A 25,261-nucleotide genomic window follows, 5' to 3' on the forward strand; every position below is an offset into this window, starting at 1 on the left:
ACTCCCTCCTCTCTGGTGCTCTGCCCCTCCAACCCCCTGCCAAATCCTAGCCACCTTAGCAGCCATCAACTCAAATCTGCCTCCACCAGGAAGCCTGCCATACTGTGCTTGGGCTCTATTTTCCTGTGCCACAGTTTGGAAAACACTCTAAGGGAGAAAGCCTGGGTGACCTTGGGATTCACCTTGTGTGTCTCCTTTCTGTCAAAGTTTACAAAAGCCCTATGTTAACCATTGCCACTCAGTTATCACCAGGCCCTATTCTTTTAATTTTTTTTTTAAGAGACAGGCTTGCTCTGTTGCCCAGGCTGTATTGCAGTGGTGCAATCATAGCTCACTGCCACCTCAAACGCCTAGGCTCAAGGGATCCTCCCACCTTAGCCTCCTGAGTAGCTTGAACTACAGGTGTGTGCCATCACTCGTGGTTAAATTTAAAAAATATATATTTTGCAGAGGCAGGGTCTTGTTACGTTGCCCAGACTAATCTTGAACGCCTGACCTCATGTGATGCTTCTGCCTTGGACTCCCAAATCACTGGGATTACAGGCGTGAGCCACCATGCCTGGCCCAGACCCTGTCCTTTTAAACTGTCTGTGGTAGGAAGAATTCTAAGATGGCCCCAAAGATTCCCACTGCCTGAAGAACATGGCCTGCAGAGCCCCTCCCGTTGAGTGTGGATGAGCCTATGAATATAAATGCCACTTCCGTTTAGGTGATCAGGTGAGGCTATATAGCAAAGGAGAAAGGATTCTGCAGATGTAATTCAGGTCACAAATAAGCTGATTTTGTGTTAACAAAAATGCAAGATTATACTGGGTGGATCTGACTTAATCCAGGTGAAAAACTCTTAAAAGAAGTGGAGAGAGAAAGAGAGAGGCTTTCTGATGGCCTTGAAGAGGCTAATGGCCATGCTGTGAACCGCCGAGAGAGGGGTGGCCTCTAGGAGCTAATGGCCTCAGTCCCACAAGCATAAGGAATTTAATTTTCCCACCAGCTTGTGTGAACTTGGAAAAGGTCCCCTAACTCCAGATGAGAAAGCAGCCCGGCTGATACCTTATTGCAGCTTTGTGAGACATGGGAGGACCCAGCTAACCTGTGCTTTGACTCCTGATCCACAAAACCTTGAGATAATAGATGTGTTCAGGCTGCAGTTTGAATTTGTTATGTGGTAATAGAAAACGGATACATTCTCTGTGTAGTTTTGGTGTTAGAATTGGACTAGCTTTCCTAAAACTTGGGGCTCTCTCTATTCTGTGGCTGAGACTAAGTGAACTTGGCAGTCATCCCCTCTTTAAAAGTGAGAAAGAATCTGGTGTGTACCCTTTGCGACCTTTGAACCCCATGCCAGAACTTTCATGGGTCTTGTCTATTCAAAGTTTTCAACTTCTTATGTGGGCCACATTGGCATTTTCTATTTTGTTAGAAAATCACTCATTTCCTATAGGGTTTTGATTTATTTTTGTTACAGAATCCCATACATTATCCTCATATAATCATTATTCCTGATTCTGGAATTATATTTTTCACATTCCTACTTTTGTATATTTCTGCTGTTTTATCAGGTTGACCCAGTGTTTATCTATTTCATTTTAAAAGAACTGAATTTTGGATTTATCTTTTCTACTATTTGTTGCATTGATTCATTTCAGCCACCTCCTAAATGTTATCTACCTAGTTTCCTGGTCTGCTTCTGGCTCTCATTTCTCTCTTTTCACTATAAAAATTTCCAAGGCTGGGTGTGGTGGCTCACGCCTGTAATCCAAGCACTTTGGAGGCCAAAGCGGGCGGATCACCTGAGGTCGGGAGTTCAAGATCAGCCTGACCAACATGGTGAAACCCTGTCTTAAAAAAAAAAAAAAAAATTCCAAACTAGCTTAAACCATATCTTTTGTTAATTTGTTTCATCTAGATGCCCCACAAAATTATTTTGACACAAATCCTAGACATACACTTCTATCTGTAAATATTTCAGTATATATTTTAAAAGGACTTTTAAAAAACTTAAGAAAATATCCATACCACATATAAGAATTATTGAGATGAGATCTCCCTTGACCAAGGGAACCCCTTCGTGGGTGGGAACTGGAGTGGCTCATTTCACTCAGCCTGCTGCTGGCCAATTCTCGCAAGAGGGAGTATTTGAGCAAGTGAGTGTGGGAACTGGAAGGAATGAAGGCTGGAACTGGCCAGTTGCTCCTCTGGCAGGAGGCAGGCTCTGTGCGGGCCCTGCAGCAGCATCCAAGCCCCTGCCCGCCTGACACTCGGGTTCTTGTCTGGTGTCCAGAAGAATCAATCAGGCCACATGAATGGACTGAAGGGTAGTGTATGTGGAGGATTTATTGGGTGACGGAAGTGGCTCTCAGTGGGATAGGAGTTGGAAAGGGGACGGTGTGGGAAGAAGGTGATCTTTCCCTGAAGCCACACATCTGAAAGTAGCTGGGTCTATCTGTAGTTTCTGCTGCTTAGCCGCTTGTATTCCCGTTGCTCAGCTGCTTGTGTTGCTCTGCCAGCTGAAGTCTTTTTATGGGCACAGGACAGGAGCGTATCAGGCCAAAAAGGCAACATTTGGGCAGGAAAAACAGGGTCAGCTGTTTTCACTTAGGGCCAGGGTTCCAGGCCTAAGGGTGGGGTTTAGCCAGAAGCCCAGCCATTCTGTATCATTACGATAGTTCTTTAATATCATCAATATTCATTCAGACAGTTCTACTAGCACAGAGGGCAAAGACACAGACAAGTTCAAGCTGTTATCCTCCCAGAATCCCCCAGCTAATAAAAGCCAGGCTTTCAGCCTATCTCAGAGAAGAAATATATTTTATATTGTACCTCTCAAACACAAATAGCTATATGTGTCACTGGAACAAATCTTCCACAAAATAGCACTTTTTATCATTGGGCTGTCCTCTTCCTTCCCTCCCTCCCTCCCTCCTTTCCTTTTAAATATTGGTTGTAACCCATGAAATTGACTTCACATTACTCTATAGTTCTATTATCTGCATTCTGAAAAACAATCTTACAGAGCCAACTTCTAAATATTAACAGAAGGGTTTGTGAAATGAGTTTCAGACACCTTATCTGAAAGGAAGGGTAGAGAAAAAAAAAAACATTTCATCTGTCAAGTACCTGGTATTCCATGTCAGCCCATTCCATGTTTATTTCATTCATATTCCACATCTCTCACTATACTGTTTGTTATTCTTACTTTGCTAGGGACCACCTGTCGGTACAGAATATTTGAGATCTTACCGTTGGGTTTTTTTTTTCAATCTGTCTTTCTGACCATTTTTGCTTGAAATTTCAATGTCCGCTTTGAACATAACAGCTAATACATTTGTTATCTGTACCCTCTTACCAAGCATGTGTACTACCTCCCATCTTCTTGAATTACTAAAGGCTCAGAATTTAATCAAGTAGAAACTGTTCTTAAGGTCAAAACAGCATTTATCTCTTCAAGGATAAATTCTGCTGACAGTAGTCATCTCTTTATAAATCTAAACGGTAACCTTGGAATTCAAGTGAAACAAGCAGGTGCCAAACCAAAATCTATGTGAAAAAATAAACACCCTCAACAATAACAGTTACAATTAAGACCCTACATATCCATCTTTAGTGATTTGCCCTATTTAGCAAATATTTAATGCACTTCCACAAGCAGGTTCCTTGAGTTTTGATCTTCAAAGAAATGCAAGACACTCATCTTATGCAATTTAAAAGAGCTTTACTTAGTATACAATCTCCATACAATTCAGTACAACAAATTATAAAAGCTCTTTGTAAGACTGTACCCAAAGGATGTTAAAAACAGAAAATCATTTGCCACAAGAAAGTAAGACACTCTCTCATCTCAAAAGCATTTTTTCACCAATAGATAAACACTCTCTTAGTCCAAAAGGTTGCCATGTTTAAAGCGTTTGGGAGCATGTTAACTAAAATACAGGGTCTGAGAACACTTTACTGATTTTGCGATTTGAGTTAAATTTTAAAAATCAAATATTTGCATGTTAACTCAGGTAGATTTGGGCCAAAGATGAACTCAAATTTTTACATCTTAGACAAAGTTAATATGAAATCAGATTAGATAATTTAATTTTAGTTCATTGTGAAAGATGCAGATCAGATGATGTATTTACATATTTAAAACCTTTGCCACCTGGCAGGACCCAACCAAAAGCACACACCCAAACACACACCCACACACTCTCTTGTCACGCTGATCTCACAAGGGTGGGGAAAATCACCAACAGGACGACAATGGCCTGGGTAATATCTAATTATACTCCTGGATAATATATTTGAAATTAATCCCTATTTTCCAAATGCCTGTAATAAAAGTGATTAGAACCTTCCAACTACATTAAAATCTCTAACAACCATTGTGATCAGTATCAGGAGTTGGCTATTTAATAAAGCAAGTAGGTTAAAGTAGGGAATCACAACCTAAACTGTGTGACTGTACATTCATTTGCTAATCTTCTGACATAAAGACATGGTTTTCCTTTGCCTAAGGGTCCAATGACTATAGTTCTACTTCTCACATAAATCACACCAATAACACGATCTACGTACCTTCTTCTCAGTTCAGAGTCTGTAAAGGTGGGGTGAGTACTTAAATAAATCTATGAAGCAATCTAAGCTCAGAAATTTTCTTGATTTGTGTATTTTCCCCAGTATCTTATAATTTTCCCAGCCGCACCTAATTTAAAAGCAACTTTTATTGGCAACTCAATCTTTATCACTTCTTACGAAAGCATTCAGCTTAATTTTTGCAGAAAGAGCTCTTTCTTTCACAGCCGTATGTTCTGCGTGTATGTAAATACTTAGAACTGAGTTGTGTACTTACAAGAGGAAGTAGAACTTGCACGGAGAAGTCTGGGACGGGCGCACAACTCAAGGGAGGGAGCCAGAGCACTGAGAACACCAGAGAGCAGCCTCTAGCTGTGCCAGGGCGGGTGGCTCATGAGAGTTGGAGACTCCAGGGCCTGGGAGTCACGTAGGCAGAGTCCGTTAAGAGCACTTCTACTGTATTGTACTTGGAGGGTCTTCTGACTCCTAACTCAGAAGCAAAATCAGGTGGGTTTTCCAGCAATAGCAAACAGAGCCATTCTTTGAGGCTCTCACCAATCAGGTCTGAGTGGCAGGGAGCTGCAGCTGTGGGTCTCTTGCTTCGGTCTGGTGGAGAGGCTGTAAGCCAGAGCCAGAAGTCAGATGCTCTTCCTTGCTTTCCTTCTGTGTACTCCAATGAGAAGGTCACATCAGAGAATACTGACGAGTGCTAAAAATATTTATTCATAACATGATTCGTTGAGAGATTTGGTCGTCAGGAAATAAAAACTTCTACTTTACATGGTCACAGTGTCTTGGAAAGAGTGTTAAGTATGGATTCGGTCTTGCAAGTTTTTTTTGGCACTTTATATTTTTCACTAAAGACTGAGCACTAAAGGTGCTGGCAATAATGACACCTAAACTATGAAAAAAAATCACTGTATGCCATCATTGTGGTGATCAGCATAAAAATTTAAGTACATGTTTCTTGTATATTGAGACTCCAAATGCCCAAGTGCTTAGATGAATACACACAGGAATATTTAAAATAAATTTAAATATAGCCGTAACAGAGGATTTTAAAACAAAACCACAGTCTAACATATTGTACCTTACATGTGCTTGGTTTCAATTAGAGTAAGGCACTCGCTGAAGGATGTACTGACCCATGCTGTCAGCTACAACAGGTATGCATCATTATTGGCTTAATTAAAGTTTCAGTACTGATTAAAACGTTTTATTATTGTATTATCCTAAACTGCAGTGGTCTCCAATCTTATTAAGGGATACAGAAAAGGTATAATTCAGGAGTTTCAGTTGCATAATTTAACAACCCAGCTACTGTCAATTTTTTATTTAAACAAGTTTTGATAAAAGCTGAGTCTGCTTGTGTCCAACATGACAGTATAAAAACTTTTTCGAATACTGCTTAATAAGTAACAACTGAATATGAAAGCATTTGAAAATGTGATGCAGCCATCTTGATGCCTACGGTAATTTACTTCAATACAAATGCAAGGAGAAATGCTTAAATCATTTCCACCTGGCAAGAACAGGGGAGGAAAGTTAATTCCATTAGCCATCTTGATTTAATTAAATGAATAATATGTTCTTCCTAGCAACTTTTACACATCCTCATCATTAGAAATTAATTATATAAGTAATTATCAAACAAAGTTTGAGCAGGTACATATACTCTTCTTTGTTGTTTACAAATAAGCATGAGTTAGAGGCACTTTTAGTAAGGAAAAGAGTTACACCAGGGCCCTCCCAGTAAGATTGGAGACCACAAGTCAAACTTGGTATGAAAATGCTGTCTGAAATGCTGTCTGAGAAAAATACTGTATTAGTGAACCAGTTAAGATATAACATTTAAAAAATATTCAGACTTTGCAAGGCTCTAGGCTGTAAAAAATACAAAGGCTAAAAACACAAAAAGTTTACAAAATTTTGCAAACCCAAAAAATTGAAATGAGTAAGAAATAAAGCAAAACTGTTACTTGCAGGAGAGGTTAAAGAGTATCAGTAGGTTTTAAAATAGTAACACTAAACTTAATGAATTCTTCTTGGCTACATACATTTCTGCTCCTTTAAGGACTTACAATATGGAACTTGTAACACTTTTCTGTGCCCAGCATTAACACACACACTCACACACACACACACACACAAATACATGACACATACCGCTGAAGTACTCCACATTAAATTTCAGAGTGTAACAAAATGTTTGATACAAAGACCTAACATGATTTTTTTTTGTTAATGTTAAAAGCATGATAATTGGAAAATATATTATAACATTTTAAGGTAAAACAGGACTCTAAACAGCTTTTTAAAAAGTTACCAGTTGGTCTTCACCAGGGCAATCATTAAATAAGTCAAGCATCCCGTCTAGCTGATTCAATCATAGCTGTCCTAAGTCACCTGAAAATTAAAAGTATTTCAAATCCTGAGCAGGTGCTCATCTTCCAACGTGATATGTGCCTATCCAGGTATCCACAGAATACACATCATTCTTTCCAACAACATCATTCTAGGTCACTCTTAGAAAGCTGTGAACATTTAGGCTAAAGAACATTAATGAGAAAGACACACGACAAAAAAGACTTCTGCTTGTAGAAGATGCTTTCAAAGATGGCAACGCTTGTGTAAACATCTGTAGAACTTACTCATATCACAGCTTGAAGTCTCGGGCTACCTACTTACATAGGAAATGTCATCTACCGAGTTTCATCATGATGCAGTTTCACTGTATCAAAAATAGACACTGGGCAGAAATCTGCGCTACTTGTTTCTGGACAGCTTGTAAACGTGGAAGGTTTTGTTCTGGAACACTCTGGTGAAGTGGGCCATGTAGGGAGGCAGGTTTCTTTTGATCTCTTCACAGAAGCGAGGGTGGTCTGCAGGTTTCAAATCAGGATCATTCTCTCCTGGGCCATCCATCATCTAAAACCAAAACAAACCCAAATACAATTTGGGGGGGAAATCCTACTTACAAAAGACAGTAGGAGCAGGAATAGGTACTGGGTCCAAGAATGACCTGTGAGTGAAATTAAATTATATTATTTCAGTGTCCATGGGCACTTGGAGATCATCTGGCCCATCCTTTTCCCCCTTCAGAAGTGCAGACCAAGGCTGAGAAGGGGAGTACAGTGTCACACGATAATCCCATTAACGGGAAAGCCAGAACTAGAACTCAGGTCTGCTTGTTCTTAGGAACATACTATAGCATCTCTCTCACAGAAATGAAACACAGAGAACTACTGTGATCAGGGAAATCTTCCTAACTCATCAGAAAAAGTCACACTTAGGCCAGGCATGCTGGCTCATGCCTCCAACCCCAGCACTTTGGCAGGCTCAGGCAGAATTGCTTGGGTCAGGAGTTTGAGACCCATCTGAGCAACACAGCCAGGTCCCATCTTTACAAAAAATCAACAAAATTAGCTGGGTATGGTGGGGTATGCCTGTGGTCCCAGGTACTTGGGAGGCTGAAGTGGGAGGATCACTTGAGCCTGGGAGGCTAAGGCTGCAGTAAGCCAAGATCACACCACTGTACTCCAGTCTGAGTGACAGAGATCCTGTCTCCAAAAATAAATAAATAACCTGAAAAAGTCACACTCAAATCAAAATTTAAATGCACATCTTTGGTCTGTACCACTTCTGAACTCAAGAGAGTTATAAACTACTATTCTCCTTGGACAAAAATCTGAATCTCAAATTCTGTAAAGATTTTTTTTTTTTTTTCAAATTTAGGCTAGGTTTGTCACTTTGTCCAATTTGTAAACAAATATCTATTGGTTTTCATACCATTAATTACAGCACACATCACACCTCTAAAGGGTGAAAATCTGTTTGCTCTGATGAGACCTGGCATAGCTCCAAGAACACTCTCCTGAGAAGGGAGAAGGGAGAAGGGAGAATCAGCTTGTTGCCTTTCCGCTCTGGAGTGCAACTTGGCCTCTGAAAACCAGCCTGTGGAAACGAACCAGTGGACACAGGACACTCAGTGGGAGAGAGCAGAGGGGCAGGGGGAATCCACCACCAAGGCTGGAGGGCAGGAGGGCCCCCCGTCCCCGCCATGCAGCGGCTGGCCAATATGAAGCGCTGGAGCTGTGGGATTAAAGGCTGAGGTTTTGTTTTTAACAGCAAAATCCTTAACAGACACATTTGATGCAGAGCTCCATCATATAAACGAGCTGAAGAACGAGCTGCTCTCTTTGGTGTGACACTGGGGACCCGGGGCTCCCCTCTCACCTCTCCCTTGCCCCACCTTGGTGACAGTCACTTAAGTGCCAAGAGAGGGGTTCTGCAGGAAGCAAGAGAAAAAGAGAACACTTGATTCGTAGTGTAATTCTCCTAGACATGGATATAAAGATGCACATTCTTAGGATTCAAATCAGAGTCCCACCCCTCCAGGAGACCCTGCACAGGGGGAGGGAGCATGCTCACGTGGCCATTGGCGATGTCCAGCAGGTCCCGGAGTCGGCAGCCCCGGCGATGCCTCCGCTCGTAGCAGATGCTGTCTTCCAGGATTACGTAGTCGGTGCCGAAGGACCTTAGGAGGGCATGCACTTCCTCTGGTGCCCTCTTGGCATATATCTGATAAACCTTCAAAAGGACATAAAAATACAATGTGGCAGATGCCACTCGACTGCCAGGGAGTTAACTAAAGAATGTGATGTAACCTCCCACAGGGTTGAGTCCAAGACCTAACAGCCAAGGCGTGCTCCCCTCCAGCCCAGGCCACGGTACACTCCCTCATCTGCAGGCCGAGAGTGTGTGTGTGGGAATCCCCAGAACACTGTGAGTGCTCAAGCCCTGGGGAGACAGTGCGCCAGGGTGAACACATCTGGATTCAGAATATATTACTTCAAGTTAGGAACATATTCATCAGTAGACACCAATTCCAAGACTGCTGTCTCAAGGCAAATGACAGGGCTGAGTAAATAGGACACAGTCTCTACCTTTAAAAAAAAAAAGGCCCTCCAGACTAACGTGGCCCATTAAGGGTGATGATGGGACAGTCTGGGGGGCACACGTCCCAGTAAGGTGGAGCTCCAGCAGGTGGGGAGAGGGGTCCCTGGAGGGTCCCTGCTCCTAGGCTGCAGTAGTACAGGCTGCTCTACCGCTGCTACCCCGCATCTCAGCTGAGAGACCCCACTGCTCCTCTTCCTCTCTTCCATCCTGGGGGCGAGAGACACTTGCAGCACACCGTGGGCAACACCACAGGAGGCCCCCTTCCTGTTCACACCAGTGCCACACATCCTCAGGGGATGGATGCAAATTAAGCGCCCTAGATTCTGGGGCTGGAATGGAAACAGGTTGTGTGAGGTGTTGTATGTGGGGGCTGATAAGAGAGGCACTGCCTCTTTTGTTGCGCCCTGATTCTGAGTGCTAGGTTTCTGATTTGGGGCTTGGGCTTGAGGGCCTAATTCGATGCATCCATACGGATGGGTGAAATGGTAGGGAGGGAGGATGCTGTGACTGTGACAACTGTGTCCTCCTGCAGTCCAGCACAAGGTCTCAGACGGAAGGCATTCCAAGGATTCCAGGGTCACTACTGGAGAGCTGGAGGACGTTCAGGACGTCAGTGTTTGGGGCCTAACCCTTGTGTTGACACAAGAAAGGAGATGCCCAGGAGGACATTCTGTGCACTAGACCTGTCTTTTCTGTAGTCTCCAGTCCAAGCAGTAGAGGCCACCCCCTCATGAACCTGGTGTCTGGAAAGCCAAGGAGCCCCTTTCTCGCATCCTCCTAGTTAATTTGAAACCATCTGGAACACTTGAGCCCATCAAAAAATTCCTAAGCAGGAATACAAAGCAGGAGACTAAGTAAAAATCATCCGCTTTTAGGTTAGTCGAATCTCACCTTAAAACAAGACTTTTTCAACAACTTTTCAACTTCCAACAAGAAAAAGTGACATTAGGAAACGTTTATGAGTTTGAAACTTGATTGGTGAGGACAAAGGGACACAGGCACCCTCCTGCACTGCTGACTTGAATGTAAACGAACACGATCCGTAGAGAAGGGACTTGATAACATCTCTCGCTCTATATTACAGATGCCAACAACCCTGACCTAGCACTTCCACATCCAAGAATCTGCTGTACAGACAGACACTGTGCCTGGAAAGAGTGACATGCAGACAAGTTTATCTGCAGCATTGTTCACATAATCGCCAAAGTCAGGGAAATGGTCGAAATGGATAAATAAAATGCCACACCCACATAAAATATTAAGCAGCTTTAAAAATAACAAGGAAGCTGTTAATATACTGAATATACAATGATTTCCAAAATATACTGTGCCAAAGCAGAATGTAGAATGTCACTTCTTTTGTAAAAATGGAGAAAGGAATACTGCCCTCCCCCTGATATTTGTATATGCATAAAATACCTGCGGAAGGAGACACAAGAAACTGCTAACATTATCTGCCTTCTAGGAGGGGAACTAAGAGCTACAATGGTGGGAGAGAGGCTTTTCACCATATTCCCAAAAGGGAAATACATACAAAAATATGTTCTGAATTTTGAACTACGAGACTATATTATTATCTATTAAAAAACAAAAACCGCAGACTTCAGAATGGTCCGTAAGAAATGTGACCAGCATGCCTCAACTCCTTTTCCGTCCCCTGCCTAATCCAAAAGCTTTGCTCCCAAATGATCTCTTCTGTACCTTTCAAGGCATGTGTCTTCTCAGTTCTTCCCCTGGAAGGACCTGTGGCCTAACGACATGTCCTCAGTGGAGGTGGGCAGGCAGAGGTCCTGAACCGGGAGATGCAAGCTCTGCGCACTTACGTTCTGATTTCCCCTCTGATATGGTTTGGCTGTGCCCCCACACAAATCTCATCTTGAATTCGCACATGTTGTGGTAGGGACCTGGTAGGAGGTAACTAAATCATAGGGGCAGGTCTTTCCTGTGCTGTTCACGTGGTAGTGAATAAATCTCACAAGATCTTATGGTTTTACAAGGGGGAGTTTCCCTGCACAAGCTCCCTTTGCCTGCTGCTATCCATGTCATATGCTGCTATCCATATCCAAGACATGACTTGCTCTTCCTTGCCTTCCACCATGCTTGTGAGGCCTCCCCAGCCATGCGGAACTGTAAGTTCATTCAACCTTTCTTCTGTAAATTGCCCAGTTCAGGTATGCCTTTATCAGTAGCGTGAAAACAGACTAATACACCCCCAACCTAATGCTGGAGGGTGCAGTTTTCAGCCCCATCATTACCATACATAGGGACACACAGATTATGGCTGGCCCACAAGAAGTGAGGGGAGGCACAGGCGACCCTCACCGCTCTGGTCCGCTCTCTCAGGCTGCTGTCTTCGTAGTGCGGGTGGTTGGTTAGGGTCCTTCCTGTGCACAGCTTGACTCCAGCCAGCAACTGCATGCTTCCAGCAAACACAGCCTTTCTTGGAGTGTTAGAGCTGAAAGATTTGAGAGTCTGAATTAAGGATCCACTGCTAAGAGGTCCTTAAAGACAACAAAGAAGCCAATACCACTCTTTCAGAAGAATCCAGCTATGTTACAAAGTGTTACGAGTCAGAAAAAAAAAACAAGAGTTTGCTTGGGTTTTGATTTGTACTCAAGTTATTGAGTGCAAACATAATTGCGGTTTTTGCCGAAAGTAACAGCAAAAACCACAATTACTTTTGCACAAGCCCATTATTTTTTACAGCAACATTTTGTATCTGTTTTTGACTGTTCACCAGAATAATGGTGGGGAAGGTTCTTAATGCTTTGCTAGGTTTACTTTGATAAGGAATTGTCTTAGAAGGCAGGGAACGCAGCTCCAGAGTCCAGGCTTCTAGGCCAAGACCCACAATGCACTCCTGCTGTTGTTCCAGAGGGGCAGAGTCTAACAGAAAGAACCTAAAAGTTGCTTTGCATCTTGAACTTAACAAAAGGGCTACCTAGAGCAACATGTAACAAATCATCAAGCCAGAAACTGCAGGTGATCACGAGTCAGTTCCAAGGGTTTTTGCTTAAAAAAGCAGTAAGGAAAAAAAAAATCACAGATACCACCATAAATTAAAACAGAATTAACAAAAAAAACATGGAAACAAGATTCTAAAATAGCCAATATCTTTTTACTCAATATGGGGGATACACAATACTTCTAATGTGAAAACACAAATATTTTACACATACCTTTTCTTTAGTCCTGATTATGACTAACTCTATGCAGTTTAAGGAACACAGGGCACCCTAGTATTAAGGCACAAACTCGCTTACCCGTTCCCATCATGCTACAATTCTCTGCCTCCCAGGTATGTGAGGGGCAGGGACTAAGGACCAAGAAAAGACTCTCAGAATACAAGGAAAGCATTTTTCCTCCCTGGAAAAAATGAATCACAGTAGTTGATTTAACTCTTTCCCCTTTTACTTTATTATTATTTTTTGAGGGGGGAAACCTAAGAGTCACTTGCAAGCTGTCAAGAAGTTAATTTCTCAGGAGGCCCTAACAGCTCTCTCTTCTAGGGATTCTCCCCAGTGCAGAATTTCCCACAGAGGCCCACTGAGGACACTGCAGGATGCATTTATCCTTCTTGTGTTGAGAGGAGCCCGTGCTTGTTGGACTGAACTAAAATGAGGAAGATAGTTGTGAGGAGTTTATTTAAAATCATTAAAATTCAACATCCTCTGCAGAAAAAGCCATGGCAGGCTGTTCTCCATGGTTTTGGAGCAGGGCACGCAACTAGCTCTAGTGCTGCGGTTTCTAAGAGAAGCCTCATCATATTCATACATCCCACCAGGATGTTTTATTTATTCCAACTCAGTGCTAAGACTCCAGCGTGAATGCCATCCAACAGAGGCCTTGGATGTCTACGAGCAAGACATCCTACAATTCAAGTTGTGACATTTACAAATAGTTTACTTTTGAAAAATTCAAGATTTTCTTTCTAACAATGACACTCTCATTCACTTGCATTCCAATAAGTGTTCTTAAGTGAGGAAAAAAAGTGGCTGGAATGACAATGAGCATACATAATGACACATAATCTGCATCCCCTTGCCCATGCCAGAGTCTAGAATGCAGATTCCAACAGGAAAAAAAGTTTCACATGAGCTTGGCTGCACTTGAGAGCTTGTCATTCTGACAGACCCAGGAACACAAGAACAAATAGATGTTAGCTCTGTCCCCGTACCAACAATTTACTGGCAATCTCTCACACTCTGTCACACGTGGTCAGAGAAATAGGACGGTTTCAGAGAAAACGCAAAGGTGCACAGAAGTCCTTAGTGAAAGGTTTTCCTGAAATTCGGCTTAATTCAGTTAACACTAAACACTTACTCTGGGCCTTGTGTACTGTGCTACCCTCACTTAGAGTGTAATTGCTAACAGAAACAAGTACGAACAAATACTAATTTTAAAAAGTGCCACCATTTTTCCAAGCCAGGCTTCTTTCCTTTTGAATACTCTCAACAGGCATAAGCCATTCCACAGCAATCAACGATACAGTAACTTGACACATCCATGCCAAAAACTGGCTGTTTTTGGTCCTCTGAACTAGACAGATTTAGGATGCAGAAGAAACACGAGTCTGGTTTCCACGCCTGGCAGAGCAGGAGGTGGAGGCGAGAGCTATCAGGGGCGAATGATCCTGGTTTGTAGTCTCACTGCCTGAACAGTGCCAAGCTGGCCTTCTACACAAAAGACAAACCCGGCAGCTGAGCTTACAACATCCATTCCAATAACAAGACTGCCTCGCCATCACCGTTTTGAATGTATAATAGGAATCTCTGCAGCTTCAGCACCACAAAGATGCACAAAGCTGTGTGTACATGCATTTTATAATTACGGCAGAGATAAGATGACAGGCCCTGTTATCTAGTCACAGCTAATGACCAAGGTTTCAGCTTGCCTCCTGGACTATAATCATAGCCCTTGGATGAATCACAGAGTTCACAAAAGCTGAAATGCTTAAAGTCCTCAACTGCCCTCCAGGGACTTATAAAATTATTCTTTATTCAAAAAACATTGCTGGGGGTCTACTATGTGCTGGGTTGGCAAACATGATATGACAACCTGTCTTCAAGAAGCTTACTTAGGCCAGGCATGGTGGTTCATGTCTGTAATCCCAGCACTTTGAGAGGCCAAGGTGGGCAGATCACTTGAGGTCAGGAGTTCGAGACCAGCCTGGCCGACATGGTGTAACCTGTCTCTACTAAAAATACAAAACATAGCTGGGCATGGTGGTCGGCACCTGTAATGTCAGCTACTCGGGAGCCTGAGGAGGGAGAATTGCTTGAACCTGGGAGGCAGGAGCTGCAGTGAGCTGAGACTGCATCACTGCACTCCAGCCTGGGCAACAGGGCAAATCTCCATCTAAAAAAAAAAAAGCTTACTTAACAGCTCCCATTACAGACAAACACTTCAATAAACCAGTGCTGGAGTTAGTCTATCACAGAGTTACTAATGCTTACTGCAGGCCTTCCGCTAAGCTGGAAATGAAACAGCCACTGAAGATGCTCTCTCCTGGGCAGGTTCTAAGAGCTCTTGGGTGGCTCCCACTCCCAACCCCTAGCAGGTGCAGCCCCAAGGCAGCAGCAGGGCCATCCCAGCAGAGTGAGTGACACATGGCTGCTCAGGGGAATCAGGGAAAAAAACAGAATAAGGCACATTCAGTTGTGACTGTCTTAATGTCTGGCTTTATTAGCAAAGTCAGAAAGTTTAAAAGAAGTGTAATCTATTTAATGTGTTAGTGCCACAATCCTCTGGATTGTTAACATACTCTTTCACTGAGGACTTGGCTTTATTTTAAAGCAGTGACATACACATATCCTCATGCCTACAAAATGAATTAAAAATAATACTTCTGGCCGGGCGCCTGTAATCCCAACACTTTGGGAGGCTGAGGTGGGTGGACTGCCTGGGGCGGGTGGATTGCCTGAGGTCAGGAGTTGAAGAGCAGCTTGGCCAATGCGTTGAAACCTCCTTTACCAAAAATACAAAAATTAGCCGGGTGTGGTGGTGGCTGCCTGAAGTCCCAGCTACCTGGGAGACTGAGGCAGGAGAATCGCTTGAACCCAGGAGGTGAAGGTTGCAGTGAGCCGAGATCACGCCACTGTACTCCAGCCAGGGTGACGGAGTGAGACTCCAACTCAAAAAAATACATAAAATAAAAACAAAAATAACACTTCTTTGAAAACGACCGAGTTCCAAGGACAGTAAGGATGATGCTTCTTCCCTCTGTGCCATGGGGCCTGGTCTGATACGCCAGCTCCGTGGTAAACCTGGCAGGTATTACTGCTACTTCCAATACTACACTCTACCCATAAGGCAAATGCCAAAGGAAAAGCTACAAGCAAAGTGTAACAAAATGAGAAACAATGAGTCCCACATTCCTAAACTGAAAAGGATACCTATACCCGCTGTCCTTTATATTTTGTGACAAACATAGCGGGCTAAGGGAGAAGGGATCCGTTGTCCTCGGCTGAAAACAAGCACAGTGATGGACACAACGCTGGGCGTTCTTCCTTTACGCTCTCGCCTGATACAGTCTGTGGTCTGTATCTAAAACAGCTAATGTGCTTTTAACCATTGAATGACATTTCTCTATTATAGAAAAACAAAGCCATTTTTACAAATGTTTGAACAAATGATGGATAAAATGAAAGGATAATTTGTTTTTATAGCCCTTTGCCAAGCTCCATAGCAGACTGCCCAACCTGCACACAATTTGTTCTGTAAGAAATGTCACTAAATAATGACAAGGACTCACAGGTCAAATGGATTTACATTATATAATTTAAATGTCATTCCAGGAAGACCTGATGGCATTTTGAACAAATAATCTCATTTATTTTTGAAGCTCTAAGCTTCAACAAGTTAACTGCTATTTAACTAATGGGGAAACTGAGCATTATAATATAATGTGTGAACATTGCTTTAGCTACACTTCAAAAATTTATAGAATTATGCAAATACAAAATGATTCACTAAATGAAGAAGAGGCTTAAAGGCATTTAAGGTCTGAACTTAGCCTACATCATATTTTAAATATACACTAACTTTCTGCTTTGATTAAATGTGAAATTAAGTTGGTCCATTTTTCAGGCCCATTGAGAAAACACTGCACACGCAGCCTTCATTACTGAAAAGAGACTATTTCCAGTGAAAATTTCCTAAAGCAAAGTAGCTAAAATGTCATCCCTCAAAATATGCAAATCTATGGATCTATCTATCTTATTTGCAAAATGTCAAAAGAAAATGTTGAGGAACCAAAACCCAACATTCAAAGACACAAAGGAACAAGGCAGGAATCACAGATTGCGGTTGCATTCGGCCTTGCTGAAGTACACGTGCTTTCTAATCACACAGAAAACCTATAAAAGTACCACCTGGCTTTTGCTGAAAGAAATGCCAGAAGGGGAAAAAAAAAAAATTCCAAGTTTTTAATCTTTGTATCCAGGAAACCTTATCAGCAGAGAAGGGTAAATATGAATATATGCATTTAAATCTGCTTGAAAACAAGGCACGCAGCACATCGGTGTAACACGGAGAGCAGCAGGCAGGTGAACGCACAAAGGCTGGGGTGTAGAAGGCTGGGGTGGAGGTGCCTCCCAGCTCACAGGGAAGGCAGCTGGGGCTACCGCAGCCTGGTTCTCTGACTTTAACAACATGTCAAATGTCACAACATCCTTGTAAAAAAGAGCAACTTAAACCCGAAACACTCTTGGTTGCATACTGAAACTTAAATTTCTACTCCTTTTAGGAGCTAAAGATAGGAAAGCATAAAACGTTTCTATTACTAAAAATTAGAACTCTAAAAAAAAAACTTTCCCACTGAACTTGCTAAGCCTCTGAAGATCTTAAAATGGAGTTGAGGGTGAGAATCTGGGAGAGAAGAATGAGGGCAACTGTGCTGAGGCGAGGCCCAGCGGTTACTCCAGGGACAGGCAGCTGCAGCGGAGCGCCACCCGCATCCACACGCTTCACACCGCGCCCGTACACAGCTGGTGCTCCATCAGCACCTGCTGAATTGTATTAATAAGTGCACAACTTCAGATGTGAAATAACTTTATAAATTAGTTAAGAATTTAAGAGTCTCCACAGGAACCCAACCCCTTGGGTATGACCCCTCTCATTTTAAGTAAGTGTCGCCCTCAAGTAATGCCCTTTATTTTCCCTTGAGGGTATCTCTTTAGCCTATAAAAAAGAAAAGAACCAACTTCCACTGAGGCAACCACATCTTTCAATTTACCCTCAAAGCAGAGAAGCCCTCCAAAATTACTTGGAAAGCCTGAGTCTCTGAGCGGAAGTCCCGTGTCCAGGAGCACAATGGTGATGCCTCCTGCAGGGTGTGGCTTACCCCAGTAGCAAGGACACGGGGTAAGGGGTGCCCTGTGTCAAAAGGGAGGGTCACTTGAGGTGCCCCCAGGGATTCCATAGGCCACGATTTCTCTAGTTCTGATTCATCCCAGGGGCAGCCATCCCTCCGATAATGGAGGCTGTGCCCCTGTCTGATAGATGCCGTGGTGACTGCGTGGACAGAAGACAGACATTTGGGTGTGTCTGCTTTGACTGTCTGAGAACACTGCAGACAGGAAGACAGGCTGGGGCGGACAGAGGCAGCCCTGAGAGACAGTGCTGGTTCTCCGCCAGGCATCTTGGGACTCTTTCAGACACAGCTCATGTATTGGGAAAAGTCCTTAGGCCATACCCTTTTCTCCAACACAACTCAAACCTGCTAATAACAGGGACACCGTGTGACTAACCAAAGCAGTGAGGTGAAACTTGACGGTCATATTTTATATTTCAAAAACAGAAGAAATCAGGGCAGGTTAAGGCAGTCACTTGCGTTTGGAATCCAAGCCTACAGGCCAGTGTGGATTTGAGTGTTGATTTAAACAAACGTATCTGATGTCTACATAGACCCTATTTTTGGCATACATTCATCATCACTTAACGCTTATTTTGCAAACATGCCAAGCAGCTAGTTTTATAAAAATGATTATTTAGATTTGAAGAATTTTAGGGGAAAACAGCTGAGGTTAGATCACAATAGAACAAATTTTTGGAACAATGCAAACCCTTCAGTTGCTGAGAATTAAAAAAAAAAAAAGCCAAAAGAGTATGCCTACTACAAAGGCACTACAGGGAGAGGAGCCGTAGCCAAAGGAGGGTCTGAGGAGCAAACATCACCTCCCAAACGAGAGAAACAGGACACTCGTACTTTCTTCTGTGCACCTGCAATCATCTCTCATCCACCATTTTCAAAGCCAGAAACGTCACTTTAATTTGCTGTGTGGAAAAGCATAAAAATAAAGGCACTACAAATAAGTGTATCTAGTCTGAGACTGCCAAAGATAACCTGGGGCTCTGCTAGAAGACATTTTTAATGACTCTATAATTAATTCCTGAAAGACTGGGGTGTTTATGGTGTTAATCCAAGGAGATCTGGAAGACCCACCACATTCGGGATGCTACCAGAACGCAGGGACCCTCCAGTATTAACTTCAACAGTAAAGTCTTAAAAATAGAAAAGATCAGCCTCACCTTCAGATGTACGTCATAAATTTCCAGCTGACTATAGTTAACGCAAAAGTAATTAGCTTTCCTTTACATGAATAACTCTCTTTTCCTGTATATAATAAATACTGAAGGAACTATTTACTCTGTAATTGTCTGGCATAATTTAAAATTATAGAAATAAAGACAAAGCATGGCTTAGTGCTCTCAGCACTAGAAATATGTGAAAAATTATACTCACTACAACTAGACAAATCCAGCCTGACATTAGGACCAAAGCCATGTGTATGTTTTAGACACAAATCTCTATAAAATCCGTGCATTGCACTAAGGGGACCTCAGCTATCAAGCACTCACTATCTCTGCAGAAAAGCAGGGCTAACCTGTACTGGTGAGTAAGCATTAGCAATGGGCAGGTGCTGATATGGTCACTAAAATCCCAAGTGACTTGGACAATCCAGCCAATGCTTTCAGAAGGGGCCACAGATGATGTGTGGTCTCTATTTACATGTGAATAATTACACGGCTGCTTTCTGTTTATAAAGTAGGGAAATACAGTATCATAGGGCATGGGAATGCTGCTCTGGTAGGAAAGTTTATTTTTGCTGGTGGGAGGCAGGTTTTGTTAATAAAGCTTTGAAATACACAAATTTCATTCTGATGATGAATGCTGAGGCAAAACAGCAAAGTGCTGGCGGAAGTAAGAGCCAACAGGACACTAAAGCACTAACAGAAAGTTCCAGGTTTTGTGTCTAAAATTTTCTCTGGTCCTAGGCTTTGGCAATATGATGAATTAACATGAAATCTGCACTGAGCTGTCATGAGCCTCTACTTAACTGGGGTTTACAGTATAATTTAAAAATAATTAACAAGGAAAGAATGCTTGCCTTTTTTTTTTTTTTTTTTTAAGACCGAATCTTGCTCTGTTGCCCAGGCTGACGTGCAGTAGTCTGATCTCAGCTCACTGCAACCTCCACCTCCTGAATTCAAGTGATTCTCCTGCCTCAGTCTCCCGAGTAGCTAGGATTATAGGCATCTGCCACCATGCCTGGTTAATATTTGTATTTTTAGTAGAGACAGGGTTTCATCACATTGGCCAAGCTGGTCTTGAACTCCTGACCTTGGGTGATCAGCCCCACCTCAGCCTCCCAAAGTGCTGTGATTAAAGGCATGAGCCACTGCATCCAGCCAGAAAACATACTTTCAAGTGTCCCCATTAGTAGAAAATCACCATGGTATTAAAATGAAAATAATAGAAATAAAATTGGCAGAGACATAACATTTTAAGTTTCAAAAGAGATTATAAGTAAACAGTTATTGCCATTTCTGTCAGTGGTTTGAAATTTATTTATTGAATCTGTTTTCCTCTCCAAAGGGGTATTTTCCTTTCCACGTGAGATAAAGAGAATATTTCTTGAATAGAAAGAAGTTATTTTCAAATATGGAGTTTTAAAGAAAAATTTAGTAAGGATGAATGTTTCTTCCTAATTAGATTCAGAAACACACAAACAAAAAACCCCCAAAACCAAATGTGGTCTACAGTGACTCTTAAAAGGCACTTAAAATTTTAAAAGTTAAAAAAAATCCTCTTACTTAATCCAGTTCATCAGCTCCACTGTATCTGGATCATAGAATTCTCTCAACTCGGAGAGTTCATCCATCATTCCTGGCCAGAACTGAAATTAAAAACAAAACAAAAACAAAATCCACCCCTATACCCACAACTGTCACTAAGATTAAATGAAAAAATGATAAACTGCATATAATGTGTGAACTAAATAAACATGGCAACTGGAATATACAACTATTTCACCTCCGCAGTAACCCTCCTAATAAAAGGGAAGTAGCGTCTGGGAAGTTTCTGAAATTATCTTCAGCTGAAGCTAATTAGGACGAGAGGTCTCGCCAACTTTTAAAAATGAGCTTTTTATCTTACTCTCATAAAAATGCTACCGTATGTGATGTTAACACCTAGGAAAACATTATTTTGACATGACAAGAATGCCAAGCATGAGAAAGCTCACAGTCCTTTAGGAATAGGTAATTAACAAATACCATGCAATTTACCCCTAAAAGTAGCATGTATCCTGCAGAAGACAGTGCTGTTTTATAGCTGCAAAAATGCTTTAGAATACAGCAGTGTTTTATCCTCACAATAACCCATGATGTGGATGATGTGGCAGGCAGCATCACCCACGGGGATTTATTTTTCATTTACAAGTGTGGAAACTGTGGCTCAGAGGGGTATCTGACTTGACCAGGTCACAAGTGGCAGAGCTATGGCCCCTGGCTCCAAATCCAGCCCCTTTTCCATTTCATAATAGCATGATTGTATTTCTGTGCCAGAAATCTGGTCAAATGATTTGACATATATTAATATAACTGCTGGTACAATAAGAGAGAAGAATGTAGGGCTCTCCAGGAAAACCTGGTACATCTGGCTCTATTTATACCACTTGGCGCCTCCTGGTCAACCTGAGTTACTTAAGGGTTTGTAAATAAAATGTAAAAACTACTCTCTGAATTACTCACTTACCTAACATCTTAAGTCCATTTAATTCAATTAACTAAACCTTAATTATTTTTATCAAATGACAGTTGACTAAAAAGACTTGATCATATCTATATACATACTAAGGTTAAAGGCAGAATTCATTTTGCATATTAGCACAGAAGACCAATGACAATGTATATATGCTCCACTGATGTAGAAAATATAATATTTGATTTAAGAACCACTAGTAGAATCAAAGCAGCACCTGATTGATCTCTGGCTGTGTTTGAGACCTATCACTTTTTTTTTGGTCATCTCATCTTTGGCCATTTTTACTGCTCATTCAAATCTTGTCTCCTGGGTAGGTGAATCAGGAAAATTGCTAGTGATGAAAAATCATGTGTCAGCACTTCTGGTTCTAGTTTTTGGAAGAGATGTAAAAATTACTGATTAAATGGTATCTTCATAATAGTTCAATTATCTAGTTTTCCTTATTAATTTGATAACCAATAGAATACCAACTTTTTAATGAAATGCTCTAATTCTTATAGTATAAACATATTTGAAATCTGTGAACTCAATAAATATTAGATATTTTTCTAGTTTGAAAGTTATTAATTCTGAAAATGTTAAAATCTAGTAAGAATTCTGTGGCAAACTCCTTTAACAATAAGAACGTGCTGAATTAATTAACTGTCATTTTTACCAATCAGTAGTAGGGATTTCAGCGATCCAGGTAAGTTACCAACACCAAAGTGCTAATTTTATTAAAGTCTTGACTTCAGAGTGGAGGCTAGTACATGCTTTTTTCCCTTTTAATAGGCTTATCTTAAAGAGAGACATAGCAAAATTGGTAGTGTGAACAAGAAATTTTGAAACCCTCATTACAATTGCAATGTAAAACTGATATCAGGCTTTGAAATATATGAATTCACATTACTTATAGATAAGTCTCTAAGAGTTGGAATAGTTGCAAAACAGATTCAGTTTCATACCCATAACGTCTTCATTTTCTCTGTGATTTTATGCAAGTTTTGCGGAGATGAAATATCTGAACTATTTTATACAGTGAAAGCTGAATGCACTAGGATTTTTCCTGAAGTCCTATGTCAAGAGAGACTAGGCTAACAGTCTTTTGGAGGATTCCTTAGGGAATCCTCCCTTACTTAGGGAAAACTGTAAGGATTTCCTGCAGATGATGGTTTTTTTTTTGTTTGTTTTTTGAGATGGAGTCTTGCTCTGTCGGCAGGCTGGAGTGCAGTGGTGTGATCTCTGCTCACTGCAACCTCTGCCTCCCGGGTTCAAGCGATTCTCCTGCCTCAGCCTCCCGAGTAGCTGGGACTACAGGCGTCTGCCAACACACCTGGCTAGTTTTTATATTTTTAGTAGAGACGGGGTTTCACCATGTTGGCCAGGATGGTCTCAATCTCTTGACCTCATGATCCACCTGCCTCGGCCTCCCAAAGTGCTGGGATTACAGGCGTGAACCACCACGCTGGGCCGAGATGATGGCTTCTTTAGCCATTCTGGTTCTTCTACAGCAGTGGTTTTCAAGAGGAGTGAGGGGAGAGATTGTGCCTTCAGCCCAGCCCCAGGACGTTTGGCAATGTCTGGTGACATTTTTGGTTGTTGTGGCCAGGGGAAAGGTGCTTCCACAAGCGGGCAGAGGTGAAGATGCTGCAGAGCAGCCTACGGCACACAGGACCCTCCCTGCCCCTGGCGGCAAAGATTTCTCTGGCTCGTCAATGTGCTATTGCTGAGAAACCCTGTGAATGCTACAGCAGGGTTTTTTGTTTTTTTTTTTTTTTTTGAGACAAAGTCTCACTCTGTCACCAGGTGCCAGACTGGAGTGCAGTGGAGAGATGTCAGCTCACTGCAACCTTCGCCCCCCAGGTTCAAACAATTCTTCTGCCTCAGCCTCCCGAGCAGCTGGGACTACAGACGCATGCCACCATGCCCAGCTAATTCTTACATTTTAGTAGAGACAGGGTTTCACTATGTTGGCCAGGATGGTCTCGATCTCTTGGCCTCGTGATCCACCTGACTTGGCCTCCCAAAGTGCTGGGATTACAGGTGTGAGGCCTGGTTTTTTTTTTGGGGGGGGGGGGTTGTTTTTTTGAGACGGGGTCTCCCTCTGTTGCCCAGGTTGGAGTGCAGTGGCATGATCTTGGCTCACTGTAACCTCTGCCTCCTGGGTTCAAGACATTCTCCAGCAGGGGGTTCTTAAACTTGATGGCGCATCAACATCACCTGGGGGGCTGGTTAAACGCAGATTTCTGGACTGGACTCCCAGGCTTCTGATTTGGTAGGTCCGGAGTGGGACTCAAACGTAGGCATGTTTACAGGATCCCAAGAGACGCTGAGGCTGTTTATCTGAGGATGACACTTGAAGAGCCAATGCTTCCCAGGACAGTTTACTTCTTATACAATGTCCTACCTTAATTTTATTATGAACAATAGACCTCGGTTGTCAAATAGCTTAAAAAAATCAGTAAAATTTCAATAGTTGAGACATAAAAGAACTGAACCTACATGCACACAGGCAGTGTGAAAGATGGTTGCTGTTTGGTACATCTTCAGTGGTGAGAAAAACATTCATGAGCTTTATCTTTCCTGTGAGGAGGGTGCTTTAATCTTCAGAATCATTGTGTAAATGTAAACTGACTGGATTCCTCAGTAACATATACTATTTAATCCTTAATTGTTGGTGTCTAGATGTTTTTAATAAGTTTCAGTTATTTACATTGGAGCAATAACATTTCCATAGGCAGAGAGGCATAAATCTATTTGTGTGTTTTTTTAATATCTAGGAGTTACCACAGAGTTTTTGCTAATGGTAAATGTTTTGATAAGACAGGTTCATGATAGAACATATTTTTTTTTTAATATTTACAATATAGCATTTAGCAATATTTTCTTTAGCTTGAAACCTTTGGTTCACAAAATCCTACATGAAAATATAAGCAAATAAACCCCAAAGCTGAACTGCTCTAGCTGATCCTCTCTGTGGGAGGACCCATCACCCCTGCTTTTAGCCTCTCCCCCAAATCAGGGGTTCTACACAGTAGTTTGAAGTCCATCGTTCTAACTTAAAATAAAATTTAAAGGAAAAAAATCTAAAAGAATCTGTTAAGCTTTTTTAAAAAGAGAGGGCAGAAGCTCAATTGGATAAAAGAGTCTGTGCTATCTGCCCTGGTGATGATTCAAGACTATCAATGTCTAAGATGTGACAGAAAGAGCCACACACAGTCAACCTGACCACTGATCCCTGTCTCTTACAAGAAATTCTCTGAATTAAAGGGCAGTTCATGCTGTTTCAGAAACTAGTCAAATGAGAATATGAAAAATTCACTTACTTCCTATTGATACTGAAGAACAGATTTTAAAAAGCCTACTTAGACTCTATTTATGTGTCTAATTCTCTCATGAAGATAAGTATCTAATAAAACATGGAGCTTAAAGTAAGATACATTTAAAAATCTCTTACTCTATATAAATCAAGTAATGGGGGAAAATAATTTTTCTACTTTCATTTCAAAATCGGTCTGAAAACATCTTATTTTCAGAATTTGCATCAGCTGAATAGTAAGAGTTTAAACCAAAATTAATTAGAATTATTAATGCTATAGTACTTTTCACTACCATGTTTTTACTTGTTAAAACTATTTGGGAAAAAGATCCATTTTTCTATCAATGTCAACTTCAGTAAGAAGCTCAGGGAGTATTTATAACCTCCACAAACCACTC

At 41.8% G+C, this 25,261-nt stretch overlaps 1 protein-coding gene across 2 annotated transcripts in view; it reads right to left on the reverse strand.

Moving 5' to 3' along the window:
• Positions 1-3,692: 3,692 nt before the first annotated feature.
• Positions 3,693-25,261, reverse strand: part of DPY19L3 (dpy-19 like C-mannosyltransferase 3) — a 76,143-nt gene continuing 54,574 nt past the window's right edge. The window contains exons 16-19 of one of the 2 annotated variants that reach the window (XM_017504267.1): positions 20,614-20,696; positions 11,839-11,971; positions 8,989-9,147; positions 3,693-7,485 (exon numbers count right to left, since the gene is read on the reverse strand). In XM_017504267.1, coding sequence (XP_017359756.1) covers positions 7,324-7,485; positions 8,989-9,147; positions 11,839-11,971; positions 20,614-20,696 — 537 coding nt within the window. In that variant the 3' untranslated portion in view covers positions 3,693-7,323. The remainder of the gene's footprint in view (positions 7,486-8,988; positions 9,148-11,838; positions 11,972-20,613; positions 20,697-25,261) is intronic. The other variant, XM_017504268.2, reaches the window with a different exon arrangement.

Source organism: Cebus imitator, unplaced genomic scaffold, assembly GCF_001604975.1.
Source record: "Cebus imitator isolate Cc_AM_T3 unplaced genomic scaffold, Cebus_imitator-1.0 Scaffold318, whole genome shotgun sequence".
NCBI classification, from domain to species: Eukaryota; Metazoa; Chordata; class Mammalia; order Primates; family Cebidae; genus Cebus; species Cebus imitator.